Source organism: Alexandromys fortis, unplaced genomic scaffold (genome assembly GCF_014885135.2).
Source record: "Alexandromys fortis isolate MF-2015 unplaced genomic scaffold, M_Fortis_MF-2015_v1.1 scaffold_94, whole genome shotgun sequence".
Classification (NCBI taxonomy): Eukaryota; Metazoa; Chordata; class Mammalia; order Rodentia; family Cricetidae; genus Alexandromys; species Alexandromys fortis.
In genome coordinates, this window is record NW_026067979.1 from 2342171 (window position 1) to 2361411 (window position 19241).

A 19241-nucleotide genomic window follows, 5' to 3' on the forward strand; every position below is an offset into this window, starting at 1 on the left:
TATTACAATTGACCTGTTAGCTTTTTTTTTTTTTCTTTCTGGGGTTGAGGTCACATTGATTTGTGGAGATCAGAGGACAACATGAAGCAATCTGTTCTCTCCTTTACCATGTAGGTCGGGGAATTTGCTCAGTTTTTCAGGCCTGTGGCAAGCACCTTAGCCTGCTGAGCCATCTTGCCAGCCTTCACCTGTTACTTCACTGCCTCGAAGCTATCGCCTATGGGATATTTGTCATATGCCATCAGAAAAGTGCCGGGAGGAAACAGGAGACCTGCCTGAGGGATAAGCCACAGCTCAGAGAGTTCTGGTTCTTGTTGGCGTGTCCACATAGTGAGGCTGTAACTGAGATGCCCTGGGTAAAAAGAAATTCAATCCAACACTAGCTGAATCTCATCACTTCCATTTCGTAAGGCCCAACGGCATGGAAGGGGTCCTAACAGACCTCTCTGAGGCCGAGATGGCTGTCGGGGCACATGCTTGCCGGGCAAGCATGAAGTCGGAATTCAATCCCCAGCATCTGTGTAAGTTAATTTTCTTCTTAGAAAGGCAGGTTTGATAGTGTTTGCTTGAGGAGGTTAGAGGCAGGAGGATCCCTGGGCTTATTGGAGGGCCAGCCTAACCGAATTGATGAGTTCCGGGTCTCAGTGAGAGACTATCATAAAAAAACCATTAGATGCCTCTGAAGGAACAGCACCTGAGGTCGTCCTCTGGGCTCCACGCATGTGTACAAACAGATATGTGTCTTCATACATACATGCACACACATACAATTGTCTCCCTATAGACATGCACAGACATGTACACATGCCTCCATACAAACATGCGCACACATACATGTGCCTCTGTATATACATGCACACACATACACGTCTCCATACATGCATGCACACACGTACACATGCCTCCATACGTGTGTGCACACACATACATGTGCCTCCTATACACGTGCATACACATACACACACATGTGCAATCCACACAAACACACATAAGATCTTTCCAACCAACCACAATAAATGGCACTAGCTGAGCCTTGCTAGGACTCCAGGTGGTTGTATTTCAGATCATTTAGCAAGTTCAAAGAATTTCCGAAAAGTTCAGTCATACTGATAGTGAAGTTGTCCAGGGTTACAGGAACAGATTCTTTTCCTCTACAGATTTAAAGAAGAAAAAGCAGTTTCAGTACTCAGAGTTTTATTGAAAGCAGAACTGCCCACACGCACACACAGAGAGTCACACACACACACACACACACACACACACACACACACACACACACACACACCCAGTGGTACACAGGGCTTGGTATGGTTGAGGTTTGGGGAGAATCCAGACCTGGGAATCCAGCTTTGTCTGGCAGAGACAAAACTTTTATAAATCTTTGAGGGTGAGACGGGAGCTCTTCTCCCCTCAAGGAGAGGAAAGGAAGCTGCTTGGGCCCCACCACAGGATCCTCTTCCACGGGAGGTTTGAAAGTCCCAATGAATAGTTCTTCCTGGTGGGAAAAACCCATGAAGTCTCTGTCTTGGAGAAGCAGGAAGTCAGTCACCCTAAATATTTTAAAGGAAAACTACAACCATCCACCTACAGCCTCTTTTTCCTGTCTGCCTGCCTGCCAAGAGCCTAACGTCCAGTACCTCGGTAATAAAATAAAGGTTGTATGAACCAACTAGAGCCCCAAGAAGAAGATAAAATTAACAAGTTTTGACCCAACATTTTCAAAATCTATTTTTAGGCAAGGAAAGAAAACCTGATTTTCCTCAGCAGGTGAACAATATCTTTGGGAAGCAGTCTGTAGCTTTTTTTTTTTTTTTTTTTTTTTTTTTTGGCCGATTTTAACAAGTGGGGCCCATTATTGTTGCAACAACCTATTTAACAGACAGAAAGAATGGGGAGGCTGGTGGCCCCTGGTCTTCACCATGTCAGAAGCCCCCGCAGGGGAAAGGACTGATGTATGACCAGTACGGGCTTGCACTAAAAAGGAAGTACCCAAGGGAGGCAGGTCAGAAAGAGGGAAAAGCAAGAAGCCCGGGGAAGGAGGATCCCTCTACATGGAATCTGCTTGAAGCCCCTTGCCAGCTGAGACTGCCCTATAGGCAAAAGTATGACAGAGATGTGTCTCTCTGGTTGCCCCCGCCACCACCACTGGCCAAAGGGCAGCACTTATTGAGCGTAAAGTGTGTACGGGTCAAACCCTATGCTTCCAGCACTCTGCATTGCTTGATTCCTGATGGCCTAGTTTGGTAAGTACAGTTTGTATCTTCCATCTGTAGCTGAGGGAAGTCATTTGCCTAAGGCCATGTAAGTAATCAATGAACTTCAGAGGTTTTAAGTTCTTAGATCCAGAAGGGAAGAACACCCAAAGATTGACGGTGATGAAATTCTGACTCAAACATGGATGTCACAGTGCTCAGAAAACAATGGAGCATAGTCCAACACCACGGGCTCTTTTCATTTCTCTAACATTGGCTGTGCAGCCCACAGTTTGGGCACCTCAGCTTCCCCTCCAAGAGGATGTTACAATATAGAATCACAGACCTTCTGACCCAGAATCCATCAGCACAGCCAGAGACCTGCAGGCTCCAGCAGGTTTGAGAACTGGGTTGGCCTGTTTGAATTGTAGATGCTGTTCCTGTAGGCTGGAGCGCTCTTCCCCGGGATTCTCATGCTTGCCGTAGTAATATCTTTCTGAAAATCCATCTTGCCTTCATTTGGGAGGCATGGAGGTCCTCGCACTTAGATAAGCACTAGGGAACCAGGAATATTAAACACACAGGATTGTCTTTCCAAAGGGAGAGATCGATGACCTGTTTTCCACCCACAATGCTGGGAGCAGACATGGTTAATAACCTCCCCCAAACCCTTATCTTGAGCATGCGTTCCCAGGAAATCTATAAAACCTACCTTTAGATGCCACTTCACAAAGAGTTTTGAAATAGTCATGTTTTAAGCTTCACTGTTTTAAGCAGATGGGACTGAGTTAATTACCACCAGGAAACTGCTTACATGTGCCTAAAATGAACTACTCAAGGTCAGACTTTCATGTTGAACTGAACTGCCTTCTCGTCTCCCTCGGATGGACGCCCTGCTGGTTATGGTGTTTGCAGAGATCCCCTACACCTTCCAAGAAAATGAACTTTTGACAGACTCTGCAGCCAAGTTACTAATATGCCTTGAGATCATTTCAGATTGTGCTCAGCCTGTGTCACTCTAACTGGCTGTGAAGAGTGTCCTCTTGTTATGTCACCACTCTTACTATAATTTACACCTCCCGTGTAATCAGCTTTAATCTCAGAGCATAGCTTTAGTTATGTATTTTTCCATGCCCCAGACCCAGACTAATGCACATGTGTAGGTGTAGGTGTGGGTTGTGGTACTCATTTTCCAGAAGCAGCCAAGTTGAAAGCAACCTCAAACAACAAATACCCTGTACGTTTTGGAAGAGACATGGGCATAGTTGATGTTTGTGATTAGGGGTGCTATTCGGGGTCAGTTGGGGTCAGCAAAGTAAGCTCTTTCATTGTAAAAACTGTTAGATTTCTGTAGAAAAATATTTGCATTTCTTTCTCATACCATATTTTCTGTGCTGATGAATACATACAGAGCTAAGCCCCTTTTTAGGGACAGATAGGCAACAGGAACAAACACAGACTGCACATGACAGGCCACAGACCACAAACTGGACAGACGGAAGCTTAAGGAGAGAAGTGGTGATTTCAAATTTGGATTCCATCTTGAGTCAAACAATTTTTTTTTCATTCTTTAATGTACCATCAATGCAGCTTGCCTTGAGAAGCTTCCTGTGTTCCATCTAAGTAACTTCTTTTGTATGTGTGTTTGTGTCTGTAGAGAGTTGTATGTGTGTAGGTGCACATGTTCATAGGCCGGCAACTGCAAGTGTTGTCTGTCCATCTATCTTGCTTTTTAAGCCGGGAGCTCACTGACCAGCTAGGCTGGGTCATCAGTGAGCCCCAGGACGCACCTGTCTCTGCCTCCCCAATATTGGGCTTGATGTGGGCTCTATGATCAAGCACAAGTTCTCATGGTTATACAGCAAGCACGTTACTACTGAATTATTTACCCTGTGGTATGTTTGTCCCTCAGACACAAGCATCAGCCACCGTTTTTCTTTTTCTCTTTTTGTTTTTGAATTTCTTTTTGAAGACAGTCTCTCACTGGCCTGGATCTCTTCTAGTGGACTAGGCTGTTTGATCAGTGAGTCCCAAGGACGTATCTGTCTGTCTCCTGAGTGCTAACAAGTGTGTACCTCCACGCCTGCAGATCAAACTCTGACCCTTATGGTGCAAGGTACTTTACTGAGTTATCTTCCCAGTCCCCCCCACCCCCACCCCGCAACTCAAATAGTAACTTCTGACACCTTCCATTTGCTTCTCCGGCTTAATCTTTGTTCACAGTGATTATCGCCACCTGAAACTCCAGATTTATCTCTTCTACCGGCTGTACTGGGAGTTCCATCAAGGCTGGGACTGTGTGTCTCTAGCACCTAAGAGAGTGGCAGGGGTCTCAGTACTTGCTCAGTATTTCCATGAGAGATTGTTTTTGATACAGGGCTAGTTAGAGTAGAAACAGCTAACTCCACCAAAGAGATCCCTGAGAAATGGAAGGGACTGAGGGGGAAAAAAAAAAAAGACTTCCCTTCACTTCTGTATTCTCAGCTTTTCAAAGATCTATGTGCCGTCTTATAAATATTTATTCCTCTATTTATGTGTATGCATATCCGCCAGGGAATGTATGTGTGCCATGTGACCACAGGCGCCTGAGAAAGCCAGAGGGCACGAGCTGCCTGACATGGGTCCTGCAAACCAAACCTGCTCCTCTGCACGAGCAGTGAGCTCTCTCAACCAGTGAGCCATCTCTCCAGCTTCCGTGCTGTTTTTATAATTTGCTGAATGCTTTAAATAGCTGCACAAACCATCCCAAAATACATCACAAAAAACAAAGCAGATTGCATCTCCTCCTTCTAAAAGGCTGTAGATTCAACTTCATTTGTTTATCAGATTCTGCGTGAATGAATAAAAAGTCATCCTATTCAAAGAGCTTGTTTCCCTCAGACACATCGTTCTGTAAGTGTGGAACTTTATCTCTGAAATCAGTCCCTGGGGACTGCGCCATGCCCCCTCTACAGGCCAGGCCCCGACACATGGCCCAGGGTCTAGAAGTGCTGCCGACCCCATGTTCTGTAAGAGCCACTACCTCCAGCCGCTCAGAGACTGAGCAGACTCCAATCAGAGGCCACAAAAGGAAGCCATCTTTACTGGTGAATCATTTATTTGGACAAGACAAAACCGTCTCCACCTAGTTTCCCTTTATACAGAAAGTGGAACATTTCAAATATATTAGCTTTTCTCTTTTTCAGCAGAATTCATTTCAATCTGGTCCCAGGAACTGCTTCTCGTGTTAGGATTCACGTTTTAGCAGCACATAGGCGCCCATCACAGCCAAAAGAGCATACTGTAAAGAAAGCACAATGGAAAATCATCGTGAGGTCTACACATAAACTCGGGCTCACAGTGTATTCAGATGAAGCCTGCTCAGTGCTGGACTGAGGACAGACTCAAGAGATGACCTCTCTCCCTTGTTCTCCAAATGAGCTGTTCAGAGCACACTGAATAAAGACCCAAGCATGCACTGATGACTCGGGATCAAATACCTGACAAACACAGTGAATGCCTATTCCTTTATAGGCTTCCTATTGTCTTTCAAGCGATTCCCTAAAATAGAAACTCCATTTTTGCTGCAGTTGGTTGATAAATATGATGAGGGTTTTGATGCTACTTCAGCTTAGGTTGAAAATTTTCCATAATAATCAACAATCCTATAAACACCATTTCACAGCACAGTTAATATAAAAGGTAAAAGTAGCTGTTTTAAATAACTAATCTAAATGCTAATAATTTAGGCTACTATGTTAATTTGTTGGTAAACTACAAATGTGCCATAGAAAAACCAATAACAAAACATTTTACAATGACTTCCTATTCACAATTGCACAGGTAAAAGCTCCAATATTTAAAAACATAAGTAAACACACACACACACACACACACACATAAATACCTACCTTGAATTTTGGATAGTCATTCATTATAATGGTGACCATACCAACATAAGGTAAGAACCTAAATTGTGGGAATAAAAAGCAAGACATATAAAATGTTTCCTATATGATGATGGCATTTACTGCTCTGTACATTGGCCTCGTGACACCAGTCTCCCCGGGTACACCACGGCTGCCTCTCTAGTGCTCACTCCTTTCTCAAGGCTTGGCAAAGCCCACGAAGCTAAAGACTGGACAAGTGTTTAAGTGGTTTGAGCAGCAAAGCTCTCTAGCTGTTCTTGGTACTGTTGAGATAATTAGCTGAGTCGTTTATACAAGTAGGATAAGCAAATTTTGTAAATCTAGCTGATTTTGTTTTTAGGAAGAAAAGTATTCTCAGGTGGCCTATGTAAAAACAGTTACTAGAAAAAGCTTCAAAAAAAAAAAAAAAAAAACAAAAGCAAAAGATTTATATGACCTGAAAAGAAACCAGACAACAAAGCTTGAAAGCACACAGAAAATCATCTGGAGTTTAGATAATCATCATGATTTTCATTTCAGTGCTTTTCAAATGTAACAAATGAGCTTACTGAGAAATGAATGCAAACGTGGATCCTGTAACTCACACTCAAATATGACCACAGTCCCAGAGAAGACAGTTCAGAGCAGTGATTGGCCACACGTTTAGCATCAGTATTGAAACAGTGTGCTCCAGCCCCACTGTCTGTACTAGTAAGAAGCAGGTGCCAGGTCCACAGCACCTTCCAGTCAACACCCAGTGGCTTCTGCCTCTCTCCTGTCTGTGATCTTCATCAGCATTAGAAATACAGGACTGCACGGGGGTTGGGGGGAGGGGGCGTTAATCCCAGCACTCAGGAGGCAGATGGGTTGGTGAGAGAGGGGAAGCATCTCCTTTACTAATTTTTAAAATGAAATGCATTCTATACAGTGTCAATCATAATTAATTCTTAAAATAATCATGCATTTAAAAAATTACCACAAAACTTTCTAATTGTGAGAAGCAAATATAAAATAATCCAATGTCTATCATAAAGTCTTCCAAGGTGCTTGCATATGAAATAATGGGTGCCAAAATAACAGCACTTAGCCACTTAAAGGGTAAAGATGTAGATTTGACACAGAACGCTACTTCCACTTACTGTTGGATAGAAAGACTCAACCTTTCCACTTAAACCATGTTACATATGCACACATCTGTTGGGAGAATGCCCAGGACATTTACTGAGATGCTAAGCAGAGCCCATCCCTTGGAAGATTTCTAATCATTGGCATTTAACCCCGCCCTCCACAAATAACTAATCTTTAGGTGAAGGTGTGTTTTGGAAAATAATTAAACCCAAAATATATGTAGTATATTCCAATTCAGTTATAGCTTTTAGGTCCTTGGATAGCTTGAAGTTTTCTTCATTAAAAAATTAATAATTTTCTATGTGTGAGTGCATTTCCTGTTTGTGTCTGTGCCATGTGTGCAGTGCTCTAGGAGACCAGAAGAGGTGTCAGATACCCACACTGGAGCTGCCATGGAGGTGCTGGGAACTGAACCTGGGTCCTCTGGGAAAGCAGCCAGTGTTCTAAACCACTGAGCCATCTCTCCAGCCCTTGAACATGTTTTGTTGCAGACAGGATCTACCTCACTGGATAGTCCAGGCTTAGGTTTTCTTCATTAGTCTTCCAAGTACAGCCCAGACCTGCTTACAACACTGCGGATGTGCCGGCTTGTGACAAATGACTCTATTGTCTTACAAGCTTGGTTTCTTCATTCTGAAGTGTTTCCTTGCTGTCTGAAGCATCTGTAACAACAAGTTCATCCTCACCCTCGTGCTCGTCCCACCACGTCCTTCTTCTCCAGCCAGTTCTGGCCTTCTTTGTACAAGCCTCTGTCATCAACTTCATTATTATCCCCTTTAGTCAGAAATTTGATGTCTCCATTATCCCTGAAAAGCAAAATGACGTCCTCTCAGAAGTCATTCTCAGCACAGCATCATTAAAAACATATTAGTTTAACCCAGACATTACAGCCAGACACGAGTATTTAGAAAACAGTTGTGGAAGACTTGACCTCTCGTTGGTCTAAGTTGATTGCTTACGGATAACCACCGAGCTGAAGCACAGATCTAATGACAATTTCATGGACTTAAATTCCAAAACATTCAAGTAACCCTGACAACCGAAACACAAAGCAAACACCGGGGCAATGCGGAGGTAGTGACGTGCCACCGGTACACAACTTCACTTTTTACTCAGGCGTCCTGGTACTGTAACTAGGGCCGGTACTTAACTAATTTTTTAATCCAATAACAAGAGTATTAGTGTCATTCATCAGTGGGCAAGATCATGGGACTAGGTCCTGTCCAGGTCCACAGCACTCCAAAATGGAATTGGCAATGAACTTTCCATACTTACTTCAGTTGTTCCTCTCAGGTCTGATTCAGTCAGAAATCAGCGGACGTTGACTTACTGACCTGCACGTGAACTATCACTGATCCTTAGCCCTCACAGAAAAGTCTGGTAAGATGGCTCTCACTCTTATTCTAATATAACCTTGCCCAAACCACACTGCTTTGTGGATAAGGAGATTTAAATGTGGCCGTGCTTTTTTTTAACGGACCTTAAGCTTACCGAATGTATAACTATTAATGCTTTACTTCCTTCACCACTATCACAGTGGTGTAAATCCCATCTGCAGGGAAACACTCACGAACGGCATCAGACAAATATGGTCAGCAGACAGGCGGGATCCATTAAGCGTTCTAAATGGGCGCTCACTGTAAACCCGGGAAACACAAACCTGTAGGGCTGTGCAGCTATAGAGGGTCTTTCGGAAAGACAAATGCAAACAGGCACCATTAGAATGAAGTGAGAGGCTGGAGCCTGCAAGCATCTGAAGCCGAGGCTAAAGGAACAAGCTGATTTGTAGTCATGGCTATACAGACTCAAGAGGGCAAACATCCTCTGTCACAACTGCGGACATTACAGCAAAGTCGTCACTGTCACAAGGCTGAATACGACTTCATCTTTAGACATGACCTCCAAATGAGGTGAAAGTCCCGTCACACCAGCCCTGCCTCTTCCTCGGGAAGTTAGCAAGTAGGCCGCACACCACCTTTCAAACAATGCCTGCGGGCGAGCAGTTTGTACTCAGTCTGGATTAGCCGAAAAGCCAGAGCGATGGAGCGAGTAGTCTATGGAGCCCTAGAAGCAGCGGAAGGGCTTGAGTACCCAACACCAGAAGTCACTCTCAGTCTCTCCTTGTCCTTCTCACCCCCTCCCCCCATGGTGAAAACGTCATCGTCTTTGAAAACACAGGCATACATATCTAGATTTAATGTTATAAGCCATGTACATAAAAATGCTAATATGAAAGCTGCACAAAGGCAAAGGTGCACACCAAGTACAGAAAAGGTCAATCTCCACACGAAAACTTCCTGTATTTGAGCTACAATTAAATGTTTTCATTAAAAAAAAAAAAAGCAGACACTATTAAGGTCTTAGGCCATCCCTGCTACCTAAAGGTGAGGCTGACTTGGGAGCAGGAGCTGATACAGGACACGTTATGCCCAAATCATGAGGTGCCCTGGGAAAGGAGGTTTTTAACCCACCGAGGGCTGAAGCTACTGCTAAAAACGCCACAGTGACACAGAGAAACAGCTAGCATTATTACATGTCAGAAGAAAACTCTGGTGTCAAAGTAATCAATCTGGTTAGTGTGATTTTTTTTTTTTTTGAGACTCCTTCAGACAGCTAATGTAACAGTCCCTTCCATTTGTGCAGCAATCTGGGTTTGTTTTTTGTTTCTACATGTTTTAGTAAGCATTAGCTCACTGAGGTCTCGTAATCGCCCTGGGAGTAACTGTGGGGGGGGGGGGTGAAACACTAGCCCTCCCAGGTTACAGACCAGTCAGGTCACTAGTGCAGTTTCCCAGTTAATAGACGGCAGAATGAGAACAAATCCGGATCTTTTGATTTTCTCGCTAATCTTTAAAACCATCCACCGAAATTGACAATACCAAAATAAAAACAAATAAAGCCTCTTTACTTTTCATGAACCTTGATTACTCTGTGAACTATCGGAATGTCTCTTCCTTCAACTTTAAAAACAACTATTTCACCAGCTCTGATGGGGTCCTCCCGGAAGTTTGTGAGGAACAGCAGGTCTCCCCTGTGAAAGGCCGGCTCCATACTGCCACTGGAAGAAAACACAAAGTTGCCATCAGTGGTACCGAGTGTCGAAAGGGTAGTCAAAGTAAACTCCCAGCCATGGTTGAATCCATGTTCACAAGGGTGCTGCTTGCCAAGCCTGGTGGGCTCCCCTCCCCAGATCAGATAAGGAAATGGCCAGTGAGGAAATAAGCCTCTACTGAGGCTGGGGTCAGGCATGGGGAGGGCACTAGCAGCTCCTTTTCTCAGTCTATTCTCCCTCCTTGAACGAGGACCGCCTTGGAGCTGAACCAAGAATAGTATCACTCTGAAGTAAAAGCTGCCTACTATGGCCTTAAAAAACAGTCCCACCTCCACAAACACATTTCATTCGGAAATGCACACTGTTAGTTCTGGTTAATGTCTAGGACTGGACCTTCATTTCATGCCCAGCCTCAGCACCCACAACACTGCAGGTCTTCTCAAGGGATGAGAAACAAATGAATCTAGTGAGAGCAGGCTCTGTCCTAAAGCATGCGGAGGGTGGGAACAAAATCTGAACCTCAGTTTAGCCTCTGGCAGCGTCAACCTTTGGCCATGTTCTACAAGAGCCCGATGCTAACACATATTATTGGTGAGGAAGGCGGCACATTATCTCTATGGGAATAGTTCAAGTCTATGCCAAGATGTCTGATGCAGTTGAGGTAAACTGCAGTCTGCTGGGAACTGAGAGTTAAATGTAACGCATAGGACAAGAATACACGCTATAAATGGGACTTCAGAGGAGCTGGGCAACCAAGGTGAGCTAGTGCTGCTCATTAGGAAGGAGAAAGAAACAGGCTAACTGAAGCCCTGGGGCCTTCAAAGGAGAGTGTGGTTCACCACGGGGCCTCCTTCCCACCACCCAGTGCTGGTGCCCACAAGCTTCCCTGCAGACAGAAGGCAGGGAGGAGATACGTGGCCTGCCACTGAGCACCTGTGGGGTTCTGTGTTAAAGTGAAACCCGTGCTGAGTATAAGGGGAAAGGGCTGACGACAGAACTAAGGGAGAGAAAGAGAACAGCTGGGCAAAACAAACTGACCCCAACACAGACTCTCATTGTGTCCTCCTCTGAAGCAATCTGTGCTTCAAACCTTTGTTTTCTTTTACAGAACAACAGTCAAAATGCCTAATTTCTCCATCAATGGCTTCATCTTTATTTCTTCAATAAATTTCCCAAAGCCACCAGCAAGGAGGCAACGTTAGAAAACTCTCTAGGTCGTGACAATGGATTGTACTGACAAAAGACACTCCCTCCAAATACCAGGAGTGAGAGGGGCACTGTAATCCAGCAATTCTCCAAGGTCAGGAGCATTAACTTGCAGGTATCCTTCTGTGGCTAGGGGCCTCCAAGTGACACAAGGACTTCACCAGCTCATGACTTCAAGTCAGACCACTTTACAACTATAAAGGATGCTGTTGTTAAAAGTCCCTGTGTACTGCAATCTCACAGAAATACTTGTGTGCACATGTGTGATCTGAAGGGAGCCCGGTAATCTTTGATCCAGTGTTATTCTACCAAAGATAATCTTGAAATGCTTGAGACTTGACCTCAATGGGCCTCTGTGTAAGAGGGTCCATCTAGAGCCCTCCTCTCCCTCTTGCATCTGAAGACTGAGCACACTGCCTCACACATGCCTCACAGATGCTCAGCCACTGAGATCCATCCCTGGCCCCCTTCTCTTAAAAAAGCTTGAGGGTTTTTATTTCTCCTCCTTTCTTCCCTTGCTTCCTTCCCCCAGCTCCCTTGTTAAGGATAAAACTCAGGACCTTAACTTGCTTTGCCAATAAATGACATCCTAAGCCCTCTTTCAAAACAAAAGAAAAACCCCTCCAAGCTATCATCCCTTCGAACCGTCTCTGAGCAGAAGTATAACCATCTAAGTACATAAAGTGAAGCAGGGTTATGGGGTCCAGGACCCAGGAGCCTGGTCCTTTTCTCACTCCTCATGCGCCACAGGGCCCCCTGGGCACTCCTGAAACAGTGTCAACACTGATGAGTCAAGGATCCTGCTGTTCCTCTGTGAGCTACACTTCTTCAGGCATGTACAATTATGAACACTGCAAATCCATTCCTTGGCTAATCACACAAAGGTGCCCTGGGGAAGTCTAAACACAGCTGCAGCCCAGCAGAGCCCGAAGGAGAGGCACTGGTTTGGGAGCAAAAGCCCCGTAGTGTGACCTTGGCTCCTGGACTGGTTAGCTATGACTGACCAAGTGACCACAATTGCCCCCCTTCTGCCCCCAAACAACAAAGAGGCTCTATTGCTACCAACAGAAGAAACTTAATGATGTCAGACACACTGGACAAAGCGTCATGAAGCACCTGCTGGCTGCCAAACAGGGCCATTTGATTTCAAATGGACTGAAGATTCTCCCTGAATAACTTTACAGCTGCACAAAGTTGGCAATATTCACTCTTCTAAAGCATAGAGATACATTTTCATAAGCATGACAGTCTCCAGGAGCCAGAGGCCATCGACATCTGACTCTAGGAGACTGGAGGGACACACGCTCGTTCTACTGGGTATTGCTTAGCATTTTAAACTAGTTAGGTATAAAGGTCAATTTGTATACCAATAATGCATTATCCCGCTTTGCTGAACTGTTGTTCCAATACACTAAAAGCACCAGCATCAACAAGCTCTTAAACAGTAGGTCATAACCCCTTTGGGGGACAAATGACTCTATCAGGGGTACCTAAGACCATCGCAAAACACAGATATTTACATTACAATTCATAAAAGTAGCAAAATTACAGTTATACAGTAGCAATGAAAATACTTTCCTCACCAGAACATGAGGAACTACAGTAAAGGGTGGCAGCATTAGGAAGGTTGAGAACCACTGCTCTAAAACATCATTTGAAAAAGATAGCATTTTTCAATAAATGTCAGAAAACAAAACACACTCAATAACCTTCAATAAAGAAGTTTGAGTATTTTATCCCAATAAAATATGAACTCACGGCTGTCACACAAGGCACAGGGAATCAGTGTGATGGGATAAGGACCAGGATCAGGTCTTACCTCAGCACCACCACGATGGGACTCTCGCTGCCCGTGAGAACAATTAAGCCTTTCCATATCATGAGAGCCGAAGACACGATCATGGCAAAGTTTAAAACCTGGTAGTAGAGCTGGAACAAAAAAAGCCAAATCCAAAGTGAAAACTGACAGCAGAATATCCAACACAGTTTGGATTACTTACAAAATTTAACAAGGCATGATTTTAGGACTAGCAGTATTTCAACTTTTACTTACTGGATAAGCCTTCCAAATATCACCTCCGAGTCAGTGAGAAAAGAGGAGGAAACAGCTATCTCTTTGACCAGTTTGATCAGCCATGGACTCTGCCCAAGTGACTGCTACACACCCCTCACTTTCAATAGCCCTGTACAAGAGGGTACTGCCACCAGCAGTGGGTCTAATGACCTCAGGCACACTGGACAGAGCATCTTAGGCATCTTCTTTCTGGCTCCCAAAGATGATCACTTGGCTTCAAATGGACTGAAGATGTTCCCCAAGGAGGTTGGTTATAGCTTTGAGGTTTCCTAGCACCTCAAATGCTAAACATTTCTCCTAGCAGAATTCAACCACTGGCAGCTTCTATTGCAGCATAGTACAGATGCAGCTTAGCATCAGCTAGCTGTGCAGCCCATGTTCTCACCCTAAGAGTCTGGCACGTCTAAACTTCTCCTAAACTGTGCCTTTGCCCATGGCTAAACAGCTCCAAGTGGAACCTAAACACAACTTAAATACCTGTTTGTTTAAATGCTCTATAAATACTTCAAAGGGTGGACAGTAAATATTTGGTTAAGAACACAGGTACAGGAGTCACAAAAGTCAACAGGTCAGGGCTCTCCCCTGGCTCCTGCATGTGTGCTGAGGTGCAGCCTCTTCTTTGCCCCAGCTGCCTGCCATACCTGTCAACCCCAGGAGGCTAAAGGGCAAACCAACATCTGTACACATCCCAACTCCCTTCCAACAGTAGCTGAACTGTAATCTGGATGCCCCCCCCATCCTTCATGTGGCCACACAAACTAAAGTTAGCCTTCTTAGCACTACCCAAAAGGCAAGTTCCTCAGGCTCTGCCCTTCCTGCAATGTAAGAAGGCACCTGACTTTGGTATCTATATGCCTCAGTCTTCCTCCCACAAGCCCTGGAAGTGTCAAGATGATTTGCAGAACCATTTGGATGCTGTTGACTCAACTCTTGACCCATCTCCAGCAACCTTCTTCCCTTCCCTTGCCCTGGAATGGAAACTACTTCAAGGCCGTATCTCTGACTCAGTGCTCCCTCCTGCCTGGCCCTGTATGCCCTAGGTACCTGGACACTGACAGCTGTGGGCTGTTCCTTCAGGACTTCTGCCCCTCACCTAAGCTTTCGATCCTTGGCACACGGCATGCGCACACTGGTGTCCACACCTTCCACAGGCCTGGCAGCCTTTACTCTACACACTTTTGTTTATCTTTGCAGGGGATAAAATTTCAGTCTTCCATCCGGGAAAAGAAGCCCCTTGAGTGGAGTGGGTAGAAATGGGTATTTCACATGACTCAATTTTAGGGAAAGGAGGAGATCTACTTCAGCCTCTCCTCTTTTCCTTCTTCATTTCTAGAGACATCTGCTACAAGCAATTGAGTCTCAAGGATTCTGTGCCACAGGAAGCATCTTTACTCAGCTTCCCCAGAGCTTCTTGGCGTTTTTACTTTCTCAGACTACTTCAGCTACCATTTTCTGATCTGTCTTCCAGCTCCTAGAACCTGGTGATCTTGTTTCCTCCCCTGGACTTCCTGTCTTGAAACAGCTGATGACTAACATCTCCTTTTAGTGTGCTTCAGAAGAAGTGAAATTAGCTAAGCTAAATCCCATCTGAAGATTCTATCGGTTTTGCATACTTCCTTTTGGAGTGAGTATAGAACAGGAGCCAGATCACAGGGCTCTGAACATCATTTCCGCAAATATTCTAATTTAACTTTAGCTGAAACAATGTGGAGAAATGGACTGGTTTGGGGTTCTGGTGCTGGATCGCAGTGAGGTGTATTGTATATTTTGAGATAATGACAAGATTTTTTAATTGATTTTTATTGAGCTATACATTTTTCTCTGCTCCCCTCCCTGCCTCTCCCCTTCAACCCTCTCCCAAGGTCCCCATGTTCCCAATTTACTCAGGAGATCTTGTCTTTTTCTACTTCCCATGTAGATCAGATCCATGTATGTCTCTCTAAGGTCCTCTGGGATTGTGATTTGTAGGCTGGTTTTCTTTGTTTTATGTTTAAAAACCACTTATGAGTGAGTACATGTGAAATTATCTTTCTGTGTCTGTGTTACCTCACTCAATATGATGTTCTCTAGCTTGGTGCTGGCATAATTGGATATCAACATGTAGAAGAATGAAAATAAATCCATATCTATCATCATGCACAAAACTCAAGTCCAAATGGATGAAACACCTCAACATAAAGCCAGCCACAATGAACCTCATAGAAGAGAAAGTGGGAAGCACATTTGAACGCATTGGTACAGGGAACCACTTCCTAAATATAACCCCAGCAGCACAGACACTGAGAGAAACAATTAATAAATGGGACCTCCTGAAACTGAAAAGCTTCTGTAAAGCAAAGGACATGGTTAACAAACAAAACAACAGCCTACAGAGTGGGAAAAGATCTTTACTTTACATCAGACAGAGGTCTGATCTCCAAAATATATAAAGAACTCAAGAAACTGGTTATCAAAAGAACAAATAATACAATTTAAAAAATGGAGTATAGACCTAAACAGAGAACTCTCAACAGAGGAATCTAAAATGGCTGAAAAACACTTAAGAAATGTTCAACATCCTTGGTCATCAGAGAAATGCAAATCAAAACAACACTGAGATTTCATCTTACACCTGTAAGAATAGCCAAGATCAAAAACACTGATGACAACTTATACTGGAGAGGTTGTAGGGTAAAAGGAACATTCCTGCATTGCTGGTGGGAATGCAAGCTGGTACAACCCCTTTGGATATCAGTGCGGCAACTTCTCAGAAAATTAAGAAACAACCTTCCTCAAGGCCCAGCAATATCACTTTTCGGTATATACCCAAAGGATGCGCAATTGTACCAGAAGAACATGTGCTCAACTATGTTCATAGGAGCATTGTTTGTCATAGCCAAAACCTGGAAACAACCCAAATGCCCATCTACAGAAGAATGGACAAGGAAAATGTGGAACATTTACACAATGGAGTACTATACAGCTGAAAAAAATAATGACACCAAGATTTTTTTTTAATGACAAGATTTTTAAAGCTTTAGCAGAAACAAGTGATAAATGTTTGAAGTGACAGATACACTAATCACTGGTTTGATTACACAATGTAAACATGACTGAAACTTCACACGGTACCCCATAAAGTGACAAGTTCATAAATGTTTAATATACAACAAAATGCGTTTTTAAAATGCACATGGCCTGCAGAAATGCTGCCAAGGACACTGAGGAAGGCCTAGCAGGGAAGGGTCCTGACTCCTGAGTGTGCAGCTCCACTCTTTTCACACTGCAATCATCTGGCAGGCCTGAGGGAAGCACTGCAAACGAGCTTCCAGATGACACCCAGGCTACCAGCTTGTGCCCACAAGGGCCACTGTACATTACTACTGGTTTTCAACAGCATCTAGACATTGGAATCACATGAGCAAGCTTAGGAAAGCAGTCCAACTGAATCCACGACAGGAAACACCAGCATCCATGTTTCCTGCACACCCACTGAGAGATTCTGATGCGGGGGATGAGGGGAGGGACTAGCCCACTGTTCCAAATCTTCCTTTCCAATCAGCTTACTTCACTCCACCATGAATTCTTCCTCCATATTACACCTCCAACCACCCCCCCACCCTCCCACCCCCCCACCCCGCCCCCTGAAGTCCCTTCTCCTTCAAGGTCAAAGGTCTCAAAGGAGCTGCTGTCCTAGGTAGAAACTCCATCCACTCTGAACATTTCATCCTCCTGCCAGTTCCTCCTCCACCTGAACCTTCAAATGCTGCCATCAGCACCACCATGGTAACTCCTCCCAAGACTGAGGTTCCCAACTACCTGAAGTAACTCAAATAGCTCATGTCAGAGTTGGCCTTGCCTTCTCTGAGCAGCCAAGGAGTTCCGCCGTCATTACTCTCACCAAGTCACTTGCAGAGCCCCATTGTAAGAGCATCTACAAGTCTTCTAATCCACTCCACAGCCAAGCTTGCTTTCAGGGTCATCTGGATACCCCTGTGCTGTGCGTAAGCCCTTCAGCTGCAGCCCACTCTCTAAGACGGCCTCAGACGCGCCCTGCCTGACAGATAACCTCACCCCCAGCTTCAGCCGGTGAGACTCACCAAGCCCAGCCACACTTGTGCTATCTATCAGTGCTTCAAACTGTACACATGCCTTTCTACTTCGAGCCCTTCACCAGTGGTGTGCTCTGCCCAGAAAGCCTTTCCTGGACTCTTGGCATATCCAAAGCTCACTCATTCTCAAGTCCCACTTTTAGCCTTCCTCTACGTACTAGACTAAGAGTCAGCAAACTTCCCATTTAAAGAGCCAGACAGTAAATAGTCTAGATTGATATGCCACATCATAACTATCAACACCACTTAGCTCTGCCACTGGATTGCAAAAGTAGCCACAGACAATATCGAAAAGAACTCACATGGCTGTGTGCCAATCAAACCTTCTAAAAGCTGGCGAAGCACTGGAACTTGCCAGTCTCTGCTGTGGGCCAGTCTCACGTTCTCACCGTGCAGCACCATCACCAGTTAGACACACACTCCCCTCCTTGTCTGTCCCACTAGGCTGTGAATTTCACAATGGCGAGGATCATTTCACACCTTGTTCAGAACTGCGTTCTTAATATTCAACCCAGGTCTGGCAACAGTCAGCATTCAATTTGCTAAATAATGACAAACACCTTTAATAAACACTGAATGCAAACAAACCAAGTATAGGGAAACTAGACTGCCAACAAGAGGTAAAAACTTAAAGCTGTAATTTTCCAGTGAGGAAGGATAAGCAGCAAGTAAACACTTGAAAGGTTCAAACCCATAATCCTCCCTGTCCTTCCCTGCAAATACAAAATTTCAGTTTTTGTAACGCTAACACTCAGAACTAGTACCAAAGGTTACACTGTGGGAAACCACAAGTTAATGTAAGCACTCTCAACTAGCATTAATGTCAAGAGATTACTATCAGCCTGGGATTCCTATGTAAGAATCCCATCTAAAACAGATAAGAAGTTAGGCTCCAATGATATGTACATCAATATCATTTCTAATAATGAGGGAAATTAGAAAATGGCAGATTAGCCCACTATGTCAAATAATGAGTAAACAACTTTCATATCAAACACTAAGTATACTGAGTAAAATGGTGTCACCTGCAATAAGACCTTGGGCAAACTGTAAGCACAAGTAGGTGGTCCAAGGCACAGCCAGAGGCGATCGTAGGATAGGAGAGTTACAAGTCATTGAGTTTCTGGGTGTGTGTGGAAGCAGAGAGCAACCTCAGGGGCCATTTCTCAGGATGCCCTCTGTGGTGGCCTGAATGGAAATGGCCCCCATGGGATAATAAGGAGTGCCACTATTAGGAGGGAAAGCCTTGATGGAGGAAGTGTGTTGCTGGAAGTGGGCTTTGAGCTCTGAAGTGCTCAAACCAGGCCCAGTGTCACTCTCTTCCTGCTGCCTCTCCAGCACCATGTCTGCCTGTGTACCACCATGCTTCCCACCATGACCCCTCAGAACTGTGAGCCAGCTCCAATTAAATGTTTTCCTTTATAAGAGCTGTTGTGGTCGTGATGTCTCTTCACAGCAGTAAAAGCCCTCCATGTTGATTTTTGAGACAGGTTCTCTTACTAGCCTGGAGTAGGCTGGCTGAGCCTCAAGGATCTGCCCGTCTCTACTTCTACAGCCCTGGAACTAAAGCATACATCACTGGATCTTTTGATGAGTTTCTGAGGCGGGGGG

General features: G+C 44.6%; 1 protein-coding gene across 1 annotated transcript in view; it reads right to left on the reverse strand.

Moving 5' to 3' along the window:
- Positions 1-5271: 5271 nt before the first annotated feature.
- Positions 5272-19241, reverse strand: part of Sec11c (SEC11 homolog C, signal peptidase complex subunit) — a 17891-nt gene continuing 3921 nt past the window's right edge. The window contains exons 2-6 of the mRNA XM_050158016.1: positions 13285-13394; positions 10116-10265; positions 7894-8013; positions 6083-6140; positions 5272-5472 (exon numbers count right to left, since the gene is read on the reverse strand). Of these exons, the coding sequence (XP_050013973.1) occupies positions 5419-5472; positions 6083-6140; positions 7894-8013; positions 10116-10265; positions 13285-13394 (492 nt within the window). The 3' untranslated portion in view covers positions 5272-5418. The remainder of the gene's footprint in view (positions 5473-6082; positions 6141-7893; positions 8014-10115; positions 10266-13284; positions 13395-19241) is intronic.